Genomic DNA, 19,752 nt, shown 5'->3' on the forward strand with positions numbered 1-19,752 from the left:
GTTAGCTAAGTATTTTTCAAAGAGTTGGGCTGTACCATGGGCATATATACGAGTGTTTTCTTGTAGGAACACAAAATTGCAGCAGCTGAATTTGTAGTACCGTCATAATGCTTGGTCTTCCAGAATGAGTTATGAAGAAAGGCCAAGAGCACAAGATATGCCATCTTTGGCTTATATAAGAAAAACAAGGAGATAGGATAACCACATTGAAGTTTATAAAAGAATACAAAAGATAGGATAAGATATTGTTGGGATTATTAACTTAGAGGATTAGTAGCCCATGATAACCCAACGAAGTCTGTGTGTCATCAAGGACTCTGTCTTACTTCCGTCAAGAGTCCTTTAATCCTCTCCCCCAGGATGCAATCCACAACTGTTGTTTAATGCCCTCATACCTACTTAATGGTAAGTGAACAGGGGCAGCAAGTGTAAGCAGACATGCCCAAAATGAAGAATAAAAAGTCACCCATGCTGAGAAGTGATCCCCTGTCCCTCGCTGTGTGAGCTGAGGATACTATCAACCTAGTCATGAGCATGAAGGAAGACTTCTAACCCCCTCAACTGGCAGAAAAGTAGGCTAGATAAGTTTTTCCCTCACAGTAGTAGAACAATGAATTGTTTTACAGGAGGTAGTACTGTATTACCATATATCCAATGGAAATTAAAAACATAGGCTAGACTAAATGCTGAAGACCGATGCCACGAGATTTGGTTTACTCTTTTAGGTACATGTACTCTTAAAAAAAAAGTTCTGGTGATTATTATAAATAGGTTATCATCATTAGAAAACAGTTCTGGTGGTGATTATATATCAGAGGTTATTGCCAGAAAACCAGAGAGATGTGAAAGTGGTAAACTTCATGATAACCTTCAAATATATGCATTATTATTATTATTATTATTGTTATTTTTTTTTCAACAAACTGGCCGTATCCCACCAAGGCAGTGTGGCCCAAAAAGAAAAACGAAAGTTTCTATTTTTAAATTTAGTAACTTATATGGGAGAAGGGGATATTAGCCCCTTGCTCCTGACATTTTAGTCGCTTCTTACGATACACATGGCTTACGGAAGAAGAATTCTGTTCCACTTCCCCATGGAGATAAGAGGAAATAAACAAGAACTAGAAAGAAAATAGAAGAAAACCCAGAGGGGTGTGTATGTATATATATGCTTGTACATGTATGTGTAGTGTGACCTAAGTGTAAGTAGAAGTAGCAAGACATACCTGAAACCTTGCATGTTCATGAGACAAAAAAATGGACACCAGCAATCCTACCATCATGTAAAACAATTACAGGCTTTCGTTTTACACTCACTTGGCAGGACGGTAGTACCTCCCTAGGTGGTTGCTGTCTACCAGCCTACTACCTAGGATTATTATTATTATTATTATTATTAAAATAATAATATTATTATTATTATTGGTTGGTAGACGGCAACCACCCAAGGAAGTACTACCATCCTGCCAGATGACTGTGAAACCTGTAACTGTTTTACATGACAGTAGGATTGCTGGTGTCCTTTTCTGTCTCATAAACACGCTAGATAACAGGGATATCTTGCTACTCCTACTTACACTTTGGTCACACTTCACAGACACGCACATGCATGGTATAAACCTTGGTAATAAATACCGACAAGTTGGTTTAGAAAGACACGTAAGCAAACACTATGACATATTTATTAGAAAACGTTTCGGTCCTGGGACCTTGATCACTTCTAACATATATATATAATGTCTTTCTACCTCTGTATGTTAGAAGTGATCAAGGTCCCAGGACCGAAACGTTTTCTAATAAATATGTCATAGTGTTTGCTTACGTGACTTTCTAAACCAACGCACATGCATATACAGTGGTCCCTCAATAATCGTCTGGCCTGAAAGTCGTCCATTTTGGAAATACAGTTAGTCCTGTTTTTTCGTCAAAATATTGGCTCGGAAATGGTCCGGTAACTCGCTAATAGTCCTTCGTCCGGACGCGTACTCACGGTCTGAGCCTCCTCGAGCCGCCTCGGCCTTTCCTTCCCAGCCAGTGTGCCATTGTTTACCAGTGAGCGACGGTCCCTTCACGTGCTCCAGCGAAATATTTCATAATATTTCGTTTATATTAGTGCTTGCAAGGTATTTAAGTGCTAAATAAGCTACCATGGCTCCAAAGAAAGCTCCTAGTGCCAAGCCTTTGGTAAAGAAGGTGAGAAATACGATTGAATTTAAGAAAAACATCATTGAACAATATGATAGTGGCGTACGTGTGGGCAAACTGGCCAGGATGTATAACAAATCCCGTACAACCATATCTTCCATCATAGCCAAGAAAAAGGAAATCAAGGACGCTGTTGTTGCAAAGGGGGTAAATATGCTGACAAAAATGAGATCACCAGTACTCGAAGATGTTGAGAAGTTATTATTGGTATGGATAAATGAGAAACAATTAGCAGGAGATAGTTTTATGACGTCGCTTATTTGTGAAAAGGCTAGGCAGTTGCATGACGATTTGGTAAAGAAATTGCCTGCAACTAGTGATGATATGAGTGAATTTAAGGTCAGCAAAGGCTGGTTTGAGAGATTTAAGAAGCGTACTGGCATACACAGTGTGGTAAGGCATGGTGAGGCTGCCAGTTCGGACCACAAGGCGGCTGAAAAATATGTGCATGAATTCAAGGAGTACATAAACAGTGAAGGACTGAAACCTGAACAAGTGTCCAATTGTGATGAAACAGGCCTTTTTTGGAAGAAAATGCCAAAGAGGACCTACATTACTCAGGAAGAAAAGGCGCTGCCAGGACACAAGCCTATGAAAGACAGGCTGATGCTAATGTTCTGTGCTAATGCTAGTGGGGATTTCAAAGTGAAGCCATTACTAGTGTACCATTCTGAAAATCCCAGAGTGTTCAAGAAAAACAATGTTATGAAGAGTAAATTGTGTGTGTTTTGGAAATCTAATAGTAAGGCATGGGTCACGAGGGAAATTTTTGTAGAGTGGTTCAATGAAGTGTTTGGCCCTAGTGTGAAGAATTACCTCCTGGAAAAGAAATTGGATCTCAAGTGCCTCCTAGTAATGGACAGTGCACCTGCTCATCCTCCAAACTTGGATGACCTAATTCTGAAGGAGTTTGGGTTCATCATAGTAAAGTTCTTGCCCCCGAATACCACTCCTCACCTCCAGCCCATGGACCAGCAGGTCATTGCAAACTTTAAAAAACTCTACACCAAAGCAATGTTTGAAAGGTGCTTGAATGTGACCTCAGACACTCACTTGACCCTACGAGATTTTGGGAAAGAACATTTCAGTATTCTCCATTGCGTAAGCCTTATAGGCAAGGCTTGGGAGGGAGTGACTACCAGGACTTTGAACTCTGCTTGGAGAAAATTGTGGCCAGATTGTGTCCACAAGAGGGATTTTGAAGGGTTTGGGGCTGACCCTGATGAGCCTATGTCAGTTGTTAAATCCATTGTGGCACTGGGGAGTTCCATGGGGTTGGATGTGAGTTTGGAGGATGTGGAAGAGTTGGTGGAGGACCACAACGAAGAGCTAACCACTGAGGAGCTGCAAGAGCTTCAGCAGGAACAGCAACAGATCACAGCTCAGAATCTTGCTGCAGAGGAGGAGGAAGAGAGATGGAGGAAGGTGCCTTCTTCAGAAATTTAGGAAATTTTTGAAATGTGGGGTAGGATGGAAAGATTTATGGAGAAACATCACCCAGAGAAGGATGTTGCAAGCCATATAGGCAACTTGTACAGTGACAGAGTCTTGGCCCATTTTAGGGAAGTTTTAAAGAGACGCCAAAAACAGAGCTCTCTGGACAGTTTTTTTGCGAGACAGGACTCCAGTGACTCTCAAGGTGGTCCTAGTGGCATTAAGAAACAGAGAAGAGAAGTAACCCCAGAAAAGCAATTGGTACCCGAGATGTTGATGGAAGGGGATTCCCCTTCCAAACTATAAACAATCCACTCTCTCTCCTCCTCCAGTCTCCCATACACTAAGAAGAATCTCCAATAAAGGTAAGTGTTATGCTGTTAATGTTTCATTCATCATTTCCCATTGTATTGTTTATGTACTACATGTATATTTCATGTAAAAAATTTTTTTGTTTTAATACTTCTGGGTGTCAGGAACGGATTAATTGAATTTACATTATTTCTTATGGGGAAAATTGATTCATAAATCGTCCATTTCGATAATAGTCCCACTTCCAGGAACGGATTATGGACGATTATTGAGGGACCACTGTATATACATGTATATATATAAAGGATTCTTTTCCACTTCCCCATGGAGTATGATTCTTTTCCACTTCCCCATGGAGTATTATTATTATTGTTATTATTATTATTTTTAACCATCCATATATTTTAGTAGGAAGTTTGCCAGTGTATTGGTATGTGTGTGGTTTTCTTGTGATAACCTCTCTCTTTTTTTTATTAAAATCATCAGTAGAACTCTTGTAAAATTGTTCACAACATGCACTAGATCTATATTAGAATATACAGCTATATTATAGTGTCTCCCACTGCAGCAGGTTGACCCAAAGAAGAAGAAACCTATAGAGTTTTTCTTCTTTTTACATTTAGTAAACAAATATTGGTATTGTACATATAAAAAAATGCTAAGATGTAACAAAATGCATCACAGAGTTAAGAAATATGAATTACGTCAAGCATGCTTTTTTTTTTTTGGTAGACAGGAAGAACGAGAGGAACTGATAACTCTAGTAAAGTTCTGAAAATATTCAAGAAAATAGGTAAGTAGAATATTTTGGCATCAAGAGGGAGAAAAGTGAAGTCACAATTTCAGATTACTTAATAATGATGCAGAAAGGACACAAATGATATATTTTTTCATAAATTGAGTGGTAAATACAAGGTAGCTTTCAATGGGAGCCAAGGGGTGATAGTGTATTTAAAGCTACTGAAATCTTTTACCTTTATACATATACAAATAGGTAATCTTTCACATGCCAAAAAAAATTCATTGATTAGCTTTGATTTTTTCAGTCAGTATATTATGTGAGCAGTGGGTGGTATAGATTTAGTCTTGGAAACAATGTTAATGTAGTAGTAGAGTGGTGGTGCTGGTCATAGCAAGTTACATTTAGTGCTTTAATTGTTTTTGTTTTAAATGGCTCTTGGTTAGAAGAGCTGTAGATTACATAGGATTATTCAGTTTTCTTTTTTTTTTTCAGGAATGACACCATTACTAGCAGCCAGTGTTACTGGCCACACACACATTGTTGAATATCTTATATCTCGAACAGACCTAATATCACGGAAAGATAAAATTGATGCCCTAGAACTACTTGGAGCTACCTATGTTGACAAGAAGAGGGATATGCTTGGAGCTCTCAGATTTTGGAAGATGGCTATGTCTGAAAGGTAAGCATTTCTTGCATTGTATGCAAAAATGATAAGGAAACTTTAGAAAATAAGGATAGCAATAGAAAGGTGACAACAACTGGCTACTCGAAAAAAACATTTTTATTACAGGCTGGTGGGTGTTAATTAACCCTTAAATGGTCCAAACGTATATATACGTTTTTTCAACATCTGAAAGTATGTAAAAAAATGTAGATCTTCTTTTTTGTTTTACATTTGAAAACGTGTAAAAAAAACTTTTATCTACATTTTTTTTTGTTATATTTGAAAATGTGTAAAAAAAAGTAGATCTACTTTTGTAGCACTACGAATTTGAACGTCGATCTCTTTGGACCGTTTAAGGGTTAAGTAAGATACAGTAATATATAGTAAAGAAAAACAAACCTACAAACAAACCTTGTATAGTGTCTGAGGATCACCATGCCTGCAGCCCAGTTTCTGACCAGGACTGTTTGCTTGAGGGCCTCATCATCCAGATTGTCAATGCTTGCTGCTCACAATTTGACATAATTACCCTTGTCCAGATCCCTGATTTACCAGAGCATAACAAGTTCTATCTTAAAACCGTATCTATTTAGCAATTTACCTTATAATTGTCGGATATTAAGAAATCTTGGTGCATTTATTGTATCCTAGCTTAACCCTTTCACTGTCGAGACCCCTGCTTGCAAACTTGCTCTCAGTGTCAAAGAATTAAAAAAAAAAAATTTTTTTTTGTTATGAAATGATAGAGAATCTTTTCCCAATTGTAATGAAACCAAAAGTACGAAATTTGATGGAAAACTTACAGAATTATGCTTTCGTAAAATTCTTGATTGTGGCAATATTTATGCATCGATGATTTTGCCCACTTTGAGCCGTATTTTTCTGCCAGTTCTATTGTTCCAGTTGACCAAAGTCATAGCTATTTCGCTAGAACTACTTTTGTTCTATTGACTGAGTACAAGAAACTGCCCATTTACCTATTTCAACTTCCCAATAAAATGATCAGAAGTTGGTAATTTGGCCAATTTCATACAAAATTCAAGGAAGGTCAATTTCAAAATATGGTCCAGAATTAACAATGCAAACATTCCTAGCACTGAAATAATATCTTCTCTGTTCATTAGTCATGTCTCCAAGCCCCTCTTATATCACACTTGCTTTCCATTTTGAATTCTTATTCACACAAAAAATAGAAGAGTTACTGTTATGCAGACTACTGTATTATTATAAAAATGGTATATGTAATATCAGCGCACTTGTGAAAGCATATTACACCCACCGGTTGATGTACATTGGACATGTGACGTGATTTGTTTACTCTTGAACATCGGCAAAAATCGAACATTTCCACTACTTCGAGTTCAATTTCAAGGTACTTTTATTCTGTAAACCATTCAAAATCACCTTTATTTCTGCAGTGTATCTTCCATTCTATCAAATGAAACCAAGAAAACGAGAATACACCCATAAATGCCATATGAAAATACACCGCAAAGTCGCTGTTTGAAACCAAAAACACAGTTGCAGTTTTTTTCTCATGCACTGCATGCTACAGGATTTTTTTTTATACTGCACGCACTGACCACTCAGACCCATTCTCTCATATGTAGGCCAACCAGCTATCTCCGCAAGATTGGAACCCGCTAGAATTTTGGCGTAGTATTACGAAACCAACACTGGCTTGCAAACCGTAATATTACAGGACCGACAGTGAAAGGGTTAATAATAAGGTTGCCATGCACAATACTATGCCTTCCTTTGTCATAAGGAGTTGCTTTTAACACAGATTTGGGTCTCAGTATAGTAGTTTAGTGTTTGAATAGCTGGGTGCAATGGATGTTGTCTTCATATTTTCCAGCTCTGTAGTTTTGCATGCATTAAATGAAGCTGTCATACAGCAGAGTATAAGTGATTTGAAAATATATCATCATTTGTTTGGTGTCTGTTGTTTGGAAAGTTGTTGTTATCCATTTTCATTCTTTTTTTCCTGTTATAATAATTTCTCTACTATGCAATCTAAATGTAATATACTCAAAAGTGGTTACTCTCAGATACCAGTATATCTTACTTTTCCTTCCACTGTGGTGTGAGGTAGTTGTATTGTGTAGTATTCTGGCCCAGTATGTTAATTTCTTACCTTACTTTTCTCTAACGAGTAGTTATAAAATTTGCTTATGAACATAATGTTGTTTATTGTGACCCACTGGAAGACTTGGGATTATTGTGACCTTGGTAGTTTGTAATGTCATACACAGTTATTGATACAACACTAAAATGTATCTTGTTACGTCTGTCATATACAGGGATGGTGACAGTACTTGTGAGGCCTTCTTTTATACAAGTGTTAGTATTTTGGATTGATTACATCCTTTATTTTTTTATCCCTTTGACTGTTTCGGTTGTATATATACGTCTTACGAGGCACCGTGTTTGACGTATATATACTCATAAATTCTAGCGGCTTCAAATCAAGCAGGAGAAAACTGGTAGGCCCACATGTGAGAGAATGGGTCTGTGTGGTCAGTGTGCACCATATAAAAAATCCTGGAGCACGCAGTGCATAATGAGAAAAAAAAAACTCCGACTTTTTTTTTTTTTTTAATTAAAATGCCGACTTTGTGGTCTATTTTCGTATAGTGTTTATGATTGCATTCTCGTTTTCTTGGTCTCATTTGATAGAATGGAAAACATATAGAAATAGAGGTGATTTTGATTGGTTTTACTATAAAAAGAACCTGGAAATAGAGCTCAAAGTAGGGGAAATGTTTGATTTTTGCCGATGTTCAAAAGTAAACAAATGATGTCATTGTCCGATACATGTCCAACTAGCCATTCTAATATGCAGTCATGAATTGGTTGACATTATATGTACAATTATTACAATATTGCAGTAGTCTGCATAACAGTAAATCTTCTATTTTTTGTTTGATTAAAAATTCAAAATAGAAAGCAAGAGTAATATCAGAGGGGCCTGGAGATGTGACTGATGAACAAAGAAAATGTTATTTTAGAGCCAGGAATGTCTGCATTGTTCATTCTGGACCTTATTTTGAAATTGTCATATTTTTTAATTTTTTAATTTTTAAATTGGCCAAATTGCAAATTTCTGACCACGTTATTGATGGTAGTTGAAATCAGTGAATGGGCAGTTTCTTGTACTCAGTCGTTAGAAAAAAACGGAGTTTTAAAGAAATAGCTATGAGTTTGGTTGACTGGAACAATGGAATTAGCCGAAAATAGGGCTCAAAGTGGGCGAAATCGCCAATTTGTAAATATCACCGAGGTTGCTAACTTCACAAGAGCATAATTCCGTCAGTTTTCCATCAAATTTCGTTTTTATTGTGTCATTACAATCAGGAAAAGATTCTCTATCATTTCATAAGTTTTTTTTTTTTTTTTTTTTTTTTTTTGAGACACCAGGCGACACCTCAGGATTGGGGGTTGCAGCAGTCAAGGGGTTAAGTGATTTGTTTATGGACTCTTTCTGAGGCAGTGATTGGTACAGGGAGTTCAGGTAATTGCCAGTAAGAACTTTATTAATGTTGGATAGGGGCTGGGGAATATCACTTGCTATCTTGGTTCCATTTGAGGCAAAGAAGCTGTTGAACTCATTGGTAGTATCAAAAGCTGGAAGGGGATTTGAATTCTTTAGAGAGAGAGAGAGTTTTTTTTTTTTCTAGAATTTGAGAAAGTGATTATCAAGTATTTTTTGTGTTACCTTTAATATTGTTTAATCTGTTAGAATAGTACAGTGGACCCTCGAGTTTAGAACTTATTTCGTCCCAGACGGCTATTCAAGTTCTGTTACCGAACGAATTTGTTCTCATTGGGAATAATGACTAATCTGTTTCAGACCCCCAAAAATACACTTACAAAAATACACTTACATAATAGATCAAGTTGGGAGCCATTCAGAACTCGAGGGTTCACTGTATATCTGTTTAGATTTTCTAATTAATCCTTTCGCTGTCTCGTGTAAATTTACATAATTAATTAGGGGTGGTGACACTTAAATACATTAAATGTAAATTGTGTGATCCTCAAATGTGCTGTGAGTGGTAATGTTTGGCCTAGACTGTGTGGTGGGTGTTTTCAGTATAAAAAATATTCTGCCTAATTCAGTGCATGATGGGAACAGCTAACCTCTGAACTTGTGTTTGGGTTAAAATAATGACTTTGCAGCATTTCCTATGGTGGTTTTCTTCGTGCCAACTGATAGGCTAGAAGATGTACTAATGAAATAGTCAATTCAAACAAAAAGTGATCTAAAATAGGCCTCAAATTGACAGAAATCATCAATATTTGGCAATTTTTCTCAAGAAGGGTAGGGGTCCCCCTATCCCTCAGTTTTCTGAGTTTTAATTAAGTTGGCTTCTATGATTGGGACACCCTAAACCATGACCAAGTATTCTTGGTTGTGATTTATTAAATGAGAAATATTGAAAAGCATAAGTTTTTTTGTTGCGATGATGGATTTAAAATGGAGGGCAAGAGTTATGTAGGAGATACACAAATAACCCTCACATAGGAGAGAGGAGCTTACAATGACATTTCAGTCTGACTTGGACCATTTACAAACTCACACTAACAGAAAGGAGAGAAGGGGGCAGTACATTCACACTGTACAGTGGCATGTACATTCACTACTTTTCTTATCATGCTTCGTCTCTCAAGAAAAGTGTTCTTATTTTTCTCTTTCTCCATGCTCTCTGCGTTTGTGATCCTCAGTTCCTTGAATCTGAAATTTTCACTTTTCATAATTCATTTTCTTGCCTTGGCTACCCTTCCCATTTCATAAACTGCTTTCTCATGTGCTAAATAGACTTTCTTCTCTCCCAAATTCTCTACTCCTGTTCTCTGCCTTCCCTGTATTTCCAGTCTTTCTAATCCCAACAATTCTCTCCGTTCCTTAGACATCAAACTTACTTTTTGCCAGACAAACACTCTTCACACCAATCTAGTTCATACCTCTCCTCTGCCTATAGATTCTCTTGGTGTCTGTTCTATTTCCTGTTCCTCTTATCCTCTTCAGTACTTTGGAGAAACTGGCTGTTCTCTTTCTGACAGACTCAGGGAGCACGAAAATAGTGTTGGGCTTGCTGACACCAACAGTGCTCTTTTCTATCATGTCATAGATCACAGTCATCCTATTGACTGGTCTTCTGCTAAAACTATCTGCCCTACTTCTAACTTTCACAGTCACTGTCTGGTTGAATCCTCCCTTATACACAACATTCCTTGTATAAATCTTAGTTCTGGCTTTGTTTCTGTAGATGCCTTCCTTTCCCATTACATGTACATTGTAAAATGTTCCAAACATCACAAACACCCTTGACTTAACCTGATTATTTTTTCTCCTGCTCTCTCTTCCCTTTACTTTTTCCTCTTTTGTCTTTGGGCTTTCTTCTGCTTTGGGTGTTTGGTTCTCTAAATCATCATCATCCCCCCCCACTCCCCCTGCAGTGCTCCTTTTTCTTGGCCTTTGACTGACACCACTATTGCTACTTCTACCACTACCTCTCTACTTCCTTTCCTACAACCTCTCTTGTCTCGGCCCTGTCTTCTGGCTTATATTTACTGCCCCCTTCTCTCCTTTCTGGAGACAGGACAGAGAGTGCAATGGACAAGTGAAGTAGTAGCAGCAGCAACATACACAAGAGGTATTCTTGAGCTTTCCCGGTGCTTGGGCTTAGCCCTTTCATTGTCGGGACCCCTGATTCTAAACTTTCGCTCTGTGTCAAAAAATGTTCAAAAAAAAAAAACATTTTTTTCTTACCAAAATCTTAAGAATATTTTTGTGAGTGTTTTAAAACAAAAAAAAAATCGGTCAAATCTTATCAAGATATAGAGGTGTGAAGTTGACAGAAAGTGAATTGCTTATGGTAACATCGGCGACTGCCGCTCACTAGGTAATATTATTATTACTTTTATTGTATTTTTTCTTATATTTTTAATATTTTAATTTTTCAAGTAACTTTTGTGGCCTGTGAGACCAGTATAATGTGTAATGTATTAGGAGAAGGTGTGGAGTTAATAAAAGTATTAGTCAGAGGGCTGAAGAGGGTTTGTTGAGGTGGTTTGGTCATTTAGAGAGAATGGATCAAAGTAGAATGACATGGAGAGTGTATAAATCCTGTAGGGGAAGGAAGGCGGGGTAGGAGTCGTCCTCATGGAGGTTGGAGGGAGGAGATAAAGGAGGTGTTGTGGGCGAGGGGTTTGGACTTCCAGCAAGAGTGCGTGAGCGTGTTAGATAGGAGTGAATGGAGACAAATGGTATTTGGGACCTGACGAGCTGTTGGAGTGTGAGCAGGGTAATATTAAGTGAAGGGATTCAGGGAAACCGGTTATTTTATATAACCGGCCCTGAGTCCTGGAAATGGGAAGTACAATGCCTGCACTCTAAAGGAGGGGTTTGGGATATTGGTGGTTTGGAGGGATAAATGTGTATTTTTATATGTATATACAGTGGACCCCCGCATAACGATTACCTCCGAATGTGACCAATTATGTAAGTGTATTTATGTAAGTGCGTTTGTACGTGTATGTTTGGGGGTCTGAAATGGACTAATCTACTTCATAATATTTCTTATGGGAACAAATTCGGTCGGTACTGGCACCTGAACATACTTCTGGAGTGAAAAAATATCGTTAACCGGGGGTCCACTGTACTTCTAAACTGTTGTATTCTGAGCACCTCTGCAAAAACAGTGATTATGTGTGAGTGAGGTGAAAGTGTTGAATGATGATGAAAGTATTTTCTTTTTGGGGATTTTCTTTCTTTTTGGGTCACCCTTCCTCGGTGGGAGACGGCCGACTTGTTGAAAAAATATATATATATATAGATATATATATCCTAGGTAGTAGGTTGGTAGACAGCAACCGCCCAGGGAGGTACTACCGTCCTGCCAAGTGAGTGTAAAACGAAAGCCTGTAATTGTTTTACATGATGGTAGGATTGCTGGTGTCCTTTTTTCTGTCTCATGAACATGCAAGATTTCAGGTACGTCTTGCTGCTTCTACTTACACTTAGGTCACACTACACATACATGTTTTTTTTATTTTACTATCACACTGGCCGATTCCCACCAAGGCAGGGTGGCCCGAAAAAGAAAAACTTTCACCATCATTCACTCCATCACTGTCTTGCCAGAAGGGTGCTTTACACTACAGTTTTTAAACTGCAACATTAACACCCCTCCTTCAGAGTGCAGGCACTGTACTTCCCATCTCCAGGACTCAAGTCCGGCCTGCCGGTTTCCCTGAACCCCTTCATAAATGTTACTTTGCTCACACTCCAACAGCACGTCAAGTATTAAAAACCATTTGTCTCCATTCACTCCTATCAAACACGCTCATGCATACCTGCTGGAAGTCCAAGCCCCTCGCACACAAAACCTCCTTTACCCCCTCCCTCCAACCTTTCCTAGGCCGACCCCTACCCCGCCTTCCTTCCACTACAGACTGATACACTCTTGAAGTTATTCTGTTTCGCTCCATTCTCTCTACATGTCCGAACCACCTCAACAACCCTTCCTCAGCCCTCTGGACAACAGTTTTGGTAATCCCGCACCTCCTCCTAACTTCCAAACTACGAATTCTCTGCATTATATTCACACCACACATTGCCCTCAGACATGACATCTCCACTGCCTCCAGCCTTCTCCTCGCTGCAACATTCATCACCCATGCTTCACACCCATATAAGAGCGTTGGTAAAACTATACTCTCATACATTCCCCTCTTTGCCTCCAAGGACAAAGTTCTTTGTCTCCACAGACTCCTAAGTGCACAACTCACTCTTTTTCCCTCATCAATTCTATGATTCACCTCATCTTTCATAGACCCATCCACTGACACGTCCACTCCCAAATATCTGAATACATTCACCTCCTCCATACTCTCTCCCTCCAATCTGATATTCAATCTTTCATCACCTAATCTTTTTGTTATCCTCATAACCTTACTCTTTCCTGTATTCACCTTTAATTTTCTTCTTTTGCACACCCTACCAAATTCATCCACCAATCTCTGCAACTTCTCTTCAGAATCTCCCAAGAGCACAGTGTCATCAGCAAAGAGCAGCTGTGACAACTCCCACTTTGTGTGTGATTCTTTATCTTTTAACTCCACGCCTCTTGTCAAGACCCTCGCATTTACTTCTCTTACAACCCCATCTATAAATATATTAAACAACCACGGTGACATCACACATCCTTGTCTAAGGCCTACTTTTACTGGGAAATAATTTCCCTCTTTCCTATATACTCTAACTTGAGCCTCACTATCCTCGTAAAAACTCTTCACTGCTTTCAGTAACCTACCTCCTACACCATACACTTGCAACATCTGCCACATTGCCCCCCTATCCACCCTGTCATACGCCTTTTCCAAATCCATAAATGCCACAAAGACCTCTTTAGCCTTATCTAAATACTGTTCACTTATATGTTTCACTGTAAACACCTGGTCCACACACCCCCTACCTTTCCTAAAGCCTCCTTGTTCATCTGCTATCCTATTCTCCGTCTTACTCTTAATTCTTTCAATAATAACTCTACCATACACTTTACCAGGTATACTCAGCAGACTTATCCCCCTATAATTTTTGCACTCTCTTTTATCCCCTTTGCCCTTATACAAAGGAACTATGCATGCTCTCTGCCAATCCCTAGGTACCTTACCCTCTTCCATACATTTATTAAATAATTGCACCAACCACTCCAAAACTATATCCCCACCTGCTTTTAACATTTCTATCTTTATCCCATCAATCCCAGCTGCCTTACCCCCTTTCATTTTACCTACTGCCTCACGAACTTCCCCCACACTCACAACTGGCTCTTCCTCACTCCTACAAGATGTTATTCCTCCTTGCCCTATACACGAAATCACAGCTTCCCTATCTTCATCAACATTTAGCAATTCCTCAAAATATTCCCTCCATCTTCCCAATACCTCTAACTCTCCATTTAATAACTCTCCTCTCCTATTTTTAACTGACAAATCCATTTGTTCTCTAGGCTTTCTTAACTTGTTAATCTCACTCCAAAACTTTTTCTTATTTTCAACAAAATTTGTTGATAACATCTCACCCACTCTCTCATTTGCTCTCTTTTTACATTGCTTCACCACTCTCTTAACCTCTCTCTTTTTCTCCATATACTCTTCCCTCCTTGCATCACTTCTACTTTGTAAAAACTTCTAATATGCTAACTTTTTCTCCCTTACTACTCTCTTTACATCATCATTCCACCAATCGCTCCTCTTCCCTTCCGCACCCACTTTCCTGTAACCACAAACTTCTGCTGAACACTCTAACACTACATTTTTAAACCTACCCCATACCTCTTCGACCCCATTGCCTATGCTCTCATTAGCCCATCTATCCTCCAATAGCTGTTTATATCTTACCCTAACTGCCTCCTCTTTTAGTTTATAAACCTTCACCTCTCTCTTCCCTGATGCTTCTATTCTCCTTGTATCCCATCTACCTTTTACTCTCAGTGTAGCTACAACTAGAAAGTGATCTGATATATCTGTGGCCCCTCTATAAACATGTACATCCTGAAGTCTACTCAACAGTCTTTTATCTACCAATACATAATCCAACAAACTACTGTCATTTCGCCCTACATCATATCTTGTATACTTATTTATCCTCTTTTTCTTAAAATATGTATTACCTATAACTAAACCCCTTTCTATACAAAGTTCAATCAAAGGGCTCCCATTATCATTTACACCTGGCACCCCAAATTTACCTACCACACCCTCTCTAAAAGTTTCTCCTACTTTAGCATTCAGGTCCCCTACCACAATTACTCTCTCACTTGGTTCAAAGGCTCCTATACATTCACTTAACATCTCCCAAAATCTCTCTCTCTCCTCTGCATTCCTCTCTTCTCCAGGTGCATACACGCTTATTATGACCCACTTCTCGCATCCAACCTTTACTTTAATCCACATAATTCTTGAATTTACACATTCATATTCTCTTTTCTCCTTCCATAACTGATCATTTAACATTACTGCTACCCCTTCCTTTGCTCTAACTCTCTCAGATACTCCAGATTTAATCCCATTTATTTCCCCCCACTGAAACTCTCCTACCCCCTTCAGCTTTGTTTCGCTTAGGGCCAGGACATCCAACTTCTTTTCATTCATAACATCAGCAATCATCTGTTTCTTGTCATCCGCACTACATCCACGCACATTTAAGCATCCCAGTTTTATAAAGGTTTTCTTCTTCACTTTTTTAGTAAGTGTCTACAGGAGAAGGGGTTACTAGCCCATTGCTCCCGGCATTTTAGTCGCCTCATACGACACGCATGGCTTACGGAGGAAAGATTCTTTTCCACTTCCCCATGGACAATAGAAGAAATAAAGAAGAACAAGAACTATTTAGAAAAAGGAGAAAAACCTAGATGTATGTATATATATATGCATGTGTGTGTCTGTGAAGTGTGACCAAAGTGTTAGTAGGAGTAGCAAGATATCCCTGTTATCTAGCGTGTTTATGAGACAGAAAAAGAATCCAGCAATCCTACCATCATGCAAAACAGTTACAGGTTTCTGTTTCACAGTCATCTGGCAGGACGGTAGTACTTCCCTGGGTGGTTGCTGTCTACCAACCTACTACATACATGTACAAGCGTATATATACATACCCCTCTGGGTTTTCTTCTATTTTCTTTCTAGTTCTTGTTCTTGTTTATTTCCTCTTATCTCCATGGGGAAGTGGGACAGAATTCTTCCTCCGTAAGCCATGCGTGTTGTAAGAGGCGACTAAAATGCCGGGAGCAAGGGGCTAGTAACCCCTTCTCCCATATAAATTACTAAATTTAAAAGAGAAACTTTCGTTTTTCTTTTTGGGCCACCCTGCCTTGGTGGGATACGGCCGGTGTGTTGGAAGAAAGAATATATATCACTCGTTGTATGCAACACAATAACCGCACAAATATTATTATCATTGCAATGTTTACAGAACCTGTTTACACAAACCAACAATAAAAAAGTTGTTTATTACTATTGTTCTATAATATATATACATATATATAGTCACTGGACATGTTCCTAGAGCTGCTACAGCTTGTGGAAGGTTGTTGTGTGTGGGTGGCATTTGTTGGTGGATGTGCTGAGAGCAGCATGGCTGGTGTCACAATGACACATTACCACCACCCATTACCCACACCTTCCCAAACAAGCATGCTGTCTTCCCCACTACCCACATGGAAATAAGTCACTTTGACTTTTTTGGGTTATCCTAGGTTGATGGTTGTCTGGGTTGTCCTTCCTTCCTCTCATCTTTCTTTCTTTCTTTCTTTCTTTTGGTTTCCTGGGCATTGCTTTCGGTCACAAACTCCTCAAAACCATGAAATTCATCTTCCATGACACTTTCAACTGTCACTTGGGAAAAGAAGAATCCCAGTTCACTGGGGAGTGAGGTATTTCTTACTGCGAGGCATTGTTAACAAGGCATACTGAAATGGCATTCCCACAATGTGTCACTGGCTCCACGATTTTTTTATACTGCGCACACTGACCACGCAGACCCATTCTTTCACATGCAGGCCTACCAGCTTTCTCTTGCTAGATTTGAAGCTGCTAGAATTTTGGCGTAGTATTACAGAACCGACACTGGCTCTCAAGCCGTAATATTGCGGAACTGACAGTGAAAGGGTTAATGCCCAAAGCTGGGGTGTGGCTCCAAAAGGATCCTGTAGTGCTTGCTGCCTTTGCACCTCCTGCTGCTAGGCAGCTGCCACAACCTTTGAGCCCAGTGTGGGTTGGGTTTGTGGCAATCCAAGGTGCCTAGCTAGGAGAGACTGTATACTGGCAAATCTACTCCCTACCTATCTCTCCTTTCTGTTAGTGTGACTTTGTATATGGTCCAAGTTGGACCAAAACATCATTGTAAGCTCCTTTCTCCTGTGTGCGGGTTATTTGTGTATTGTTTCAGTCATGATATTGTGCCTTTTTGTTATTTATGTAGGAGGTGCTTGGGGACATGATTAATGAATAAAGGGAAGGTTGTAAAGTAAAAGGACACAAGTGCAACTAATGTGACATTTTATTGTGGCAACATTTTGCTCTCCAGGAGCTTTATCAAGCCATTTCGTAATGGCTTGATAAAGCTCCTGGAGAGTGAAACGTTGCCACAATAAAATGTCACATTAGTTGCACTTGTGTCCTTTTACTTTACATATTGTCGGTAATTCTGCCAACTTTATTACAAAGGGAAGGTTGCTTTAGTGGCAAGAATGCCTGTTTTGGACTGTTTTTAACTGGATTTTTTTGAAAATAGTATAAAATTGTCCAAGTTCCCAAATTCTAGGTATTTTATAAAGTGGTTCTGATGGTTGAATAGACAGTTTCTTGTGTCTATTGGATAGTACAGAAGGCACTAGGTAACTTCGCATGTGCATAATTCTGTAAGTATTACATCACATTTTAAAATTTTTTAGTCCTTTCCTTTAGAAAAAGATTCTTAACCATTTTAGAAGATAATTTTTTTTCAACAGTGACACAGAAGCTTTGAATTGGGGGAAAGTGTCATCAAAAGTGAAAAGGTGAGATAATAGTTTTCCAGAGTATCTTTGTGATGTCTTGTTGAGTACATTTTTTTTTGTCAATAGATCTGATTTTGCTTCTGGTAAGCCATTGATTATTTAGCCTTCTTTTGTTGTAATTTGCTCAGTCATTAGTGGATGGTTTTTGGTTTTTATTATAAAGATTTTGTTATTTTAAGGAAGGTTGCTACTGCTAAGCTGATGTTCTGTATTTCATGTAACTCCTGTTCCCAGTTTATATTATCTAGAGCTGAAATTAAGTTTTTCATTGAAACATCACTGTATTCTAAACTTGATCTTAACAGTTTCTAATGGTACACTGGTGTTATTTGTTATAAGAAAAGTTGGGTAGTGATCCATTGTGCTATCAATGACTGTTCCTGATTTAAGTGGGGCAATTATGTTTGTCCAAACTTCATCTTGTTAGTATTGAGGGCATTAACAAGCAGATAGGCATACTGTAGGAAGCTTGTTACCTGGGTATCATTGGGTTTGGAAAGATATAAAGATTTATTAGTCGTAGTTTGTTACAGCATACCATCAATGACATGAAATTTGTTAACTTTTCTCATTAACACTATTGCAAAATTATGCCATATTTTTGGTGAACATGTTGGAGTACATACAGTGAAAAATGTGGCACTTGCTGGGTTCTTTCTTGAAAGGTACAGATAAAACCACCTTACCAGTTATTTGAAGGTCAAACCAGTTAGCATGACAGAGGAATTATTTATTGACTGGTTTAAGCATTGCTTTATTCCTGAAGTCATGTTTTACCTGTATAGCAAGAACCTTGCATTCAAGGTTCTCTACACTCTTGCTAATTCCTGTACTTATCCAGAAGTTTTGGTGGATGTGCATCCACTGAATCCTGGAATTATTAGAACATTCAAATGTAACTAAATGCAGAGTGATGCAGAAACTTGTTGCAGCAATGGACATTGACTCTGTGCTTGGAGTACCAGACTTTTGGTCTAAATATAACATTGCAGATGCCATCAGCTGTCAAAAGTGTATAGAATGAAGTGCCCCAGTCAACATTAAATGCTGGCTGGGGAAAGTTATGGCCTAGTGTGGTGAATACTTTCATAGGTTTTCCCCTCATTTGAGAGCCAGGTCCAGGAAATTGTTCAGCTGGCAAGGAGACTGCTCTGTAAGGGCTTTGAAGATATGCAGGAAGATGATAAACATGAACTGTTAGATGATAAACAAAAAATTACAGAGGAAATGTTGGCAGAGCTCAAAACCCAAATACAGTGGACCCCCGCATAACGATCACCTCCGAATGCGACCAATTATGTAAGTGTATTTATGTAAGTGCGTTTGTATGTGTATGTTGTCATGTAGGGGGGTATCGGAATGAATCGGATATAAGTGGGGAATATGGGAGTAAGGGATTATGTAGGGAGGGGAGAGGCAGGCGAGGTGGTAGGAGTGAGATGATTAGCGGAGGTAGGTAGGTAATGACAGGTCAGTGGTGACCACCACGACACTCTCATTAACTCTACACTACTCACTAACATATGCCTCGCCCATTCTTCACTCATATAAACATAATAAAATATAAGAAAAAAGAATAAATAACGGGGACAGTGAATATTACTATTCTACTCAAACACAGTTTATTATTAAGTCTTTGTACAATAATATATTTGGGAACAGGAGAACATTATTGTGTTTAGACAAATGGGGTGGTACACATAAGCAGTGAGACAGGGAATACAATTAGCTTGACCAAAATGAATGTAACTTACAATATAGTTCAGAGGACAGTTCACTACAGGAACTAAGCCACAGGTCCCAAGACCTACACAGCACCAGTA

General features: G+C 38.7%; 1 protein-coding gene across 3 annotated transcripts in view; it reads left to right on the top strand.

Moving 5' to 3' along the window:
• LOC128686098 (protein fem-1 homolog C) overlaps nt 1-19,752 on the top strand; it is a 265,106-nt gene that overhangs the window by 240,376 nt on the left and 4,978 nt on the right. For all 3 annotated transcript variants that reach the window (XM_070083296.1, XM_053772767.2, XM_070083297.1), the window contains exon 5: nt 5,186-5,375. In XM_070083296.1, coding sequence (XP_069939397.1) covers nt 5,186-5,375 — 190 coding nt within the window. The remainder of the gene's footprint in view (nt 1-5,185; nt 5,376-19,752) is intronic.

The sequence above is a fragment of the Cherax quadricarinatus genome, chromosome 9 (genome assembly GCF_038502225.1).
Source record: "Cherax quadricarinatus isolate ZL_2023a chromosome 9, ASM3850222v1, whole genome shotgun sequence".
Lineage (NCBI taxonomy): Eukaryota > Metazoa > Arthropoda > Malacostraca > Decapoda > Parastacidae > Cherax > Cherax quadricarinatus.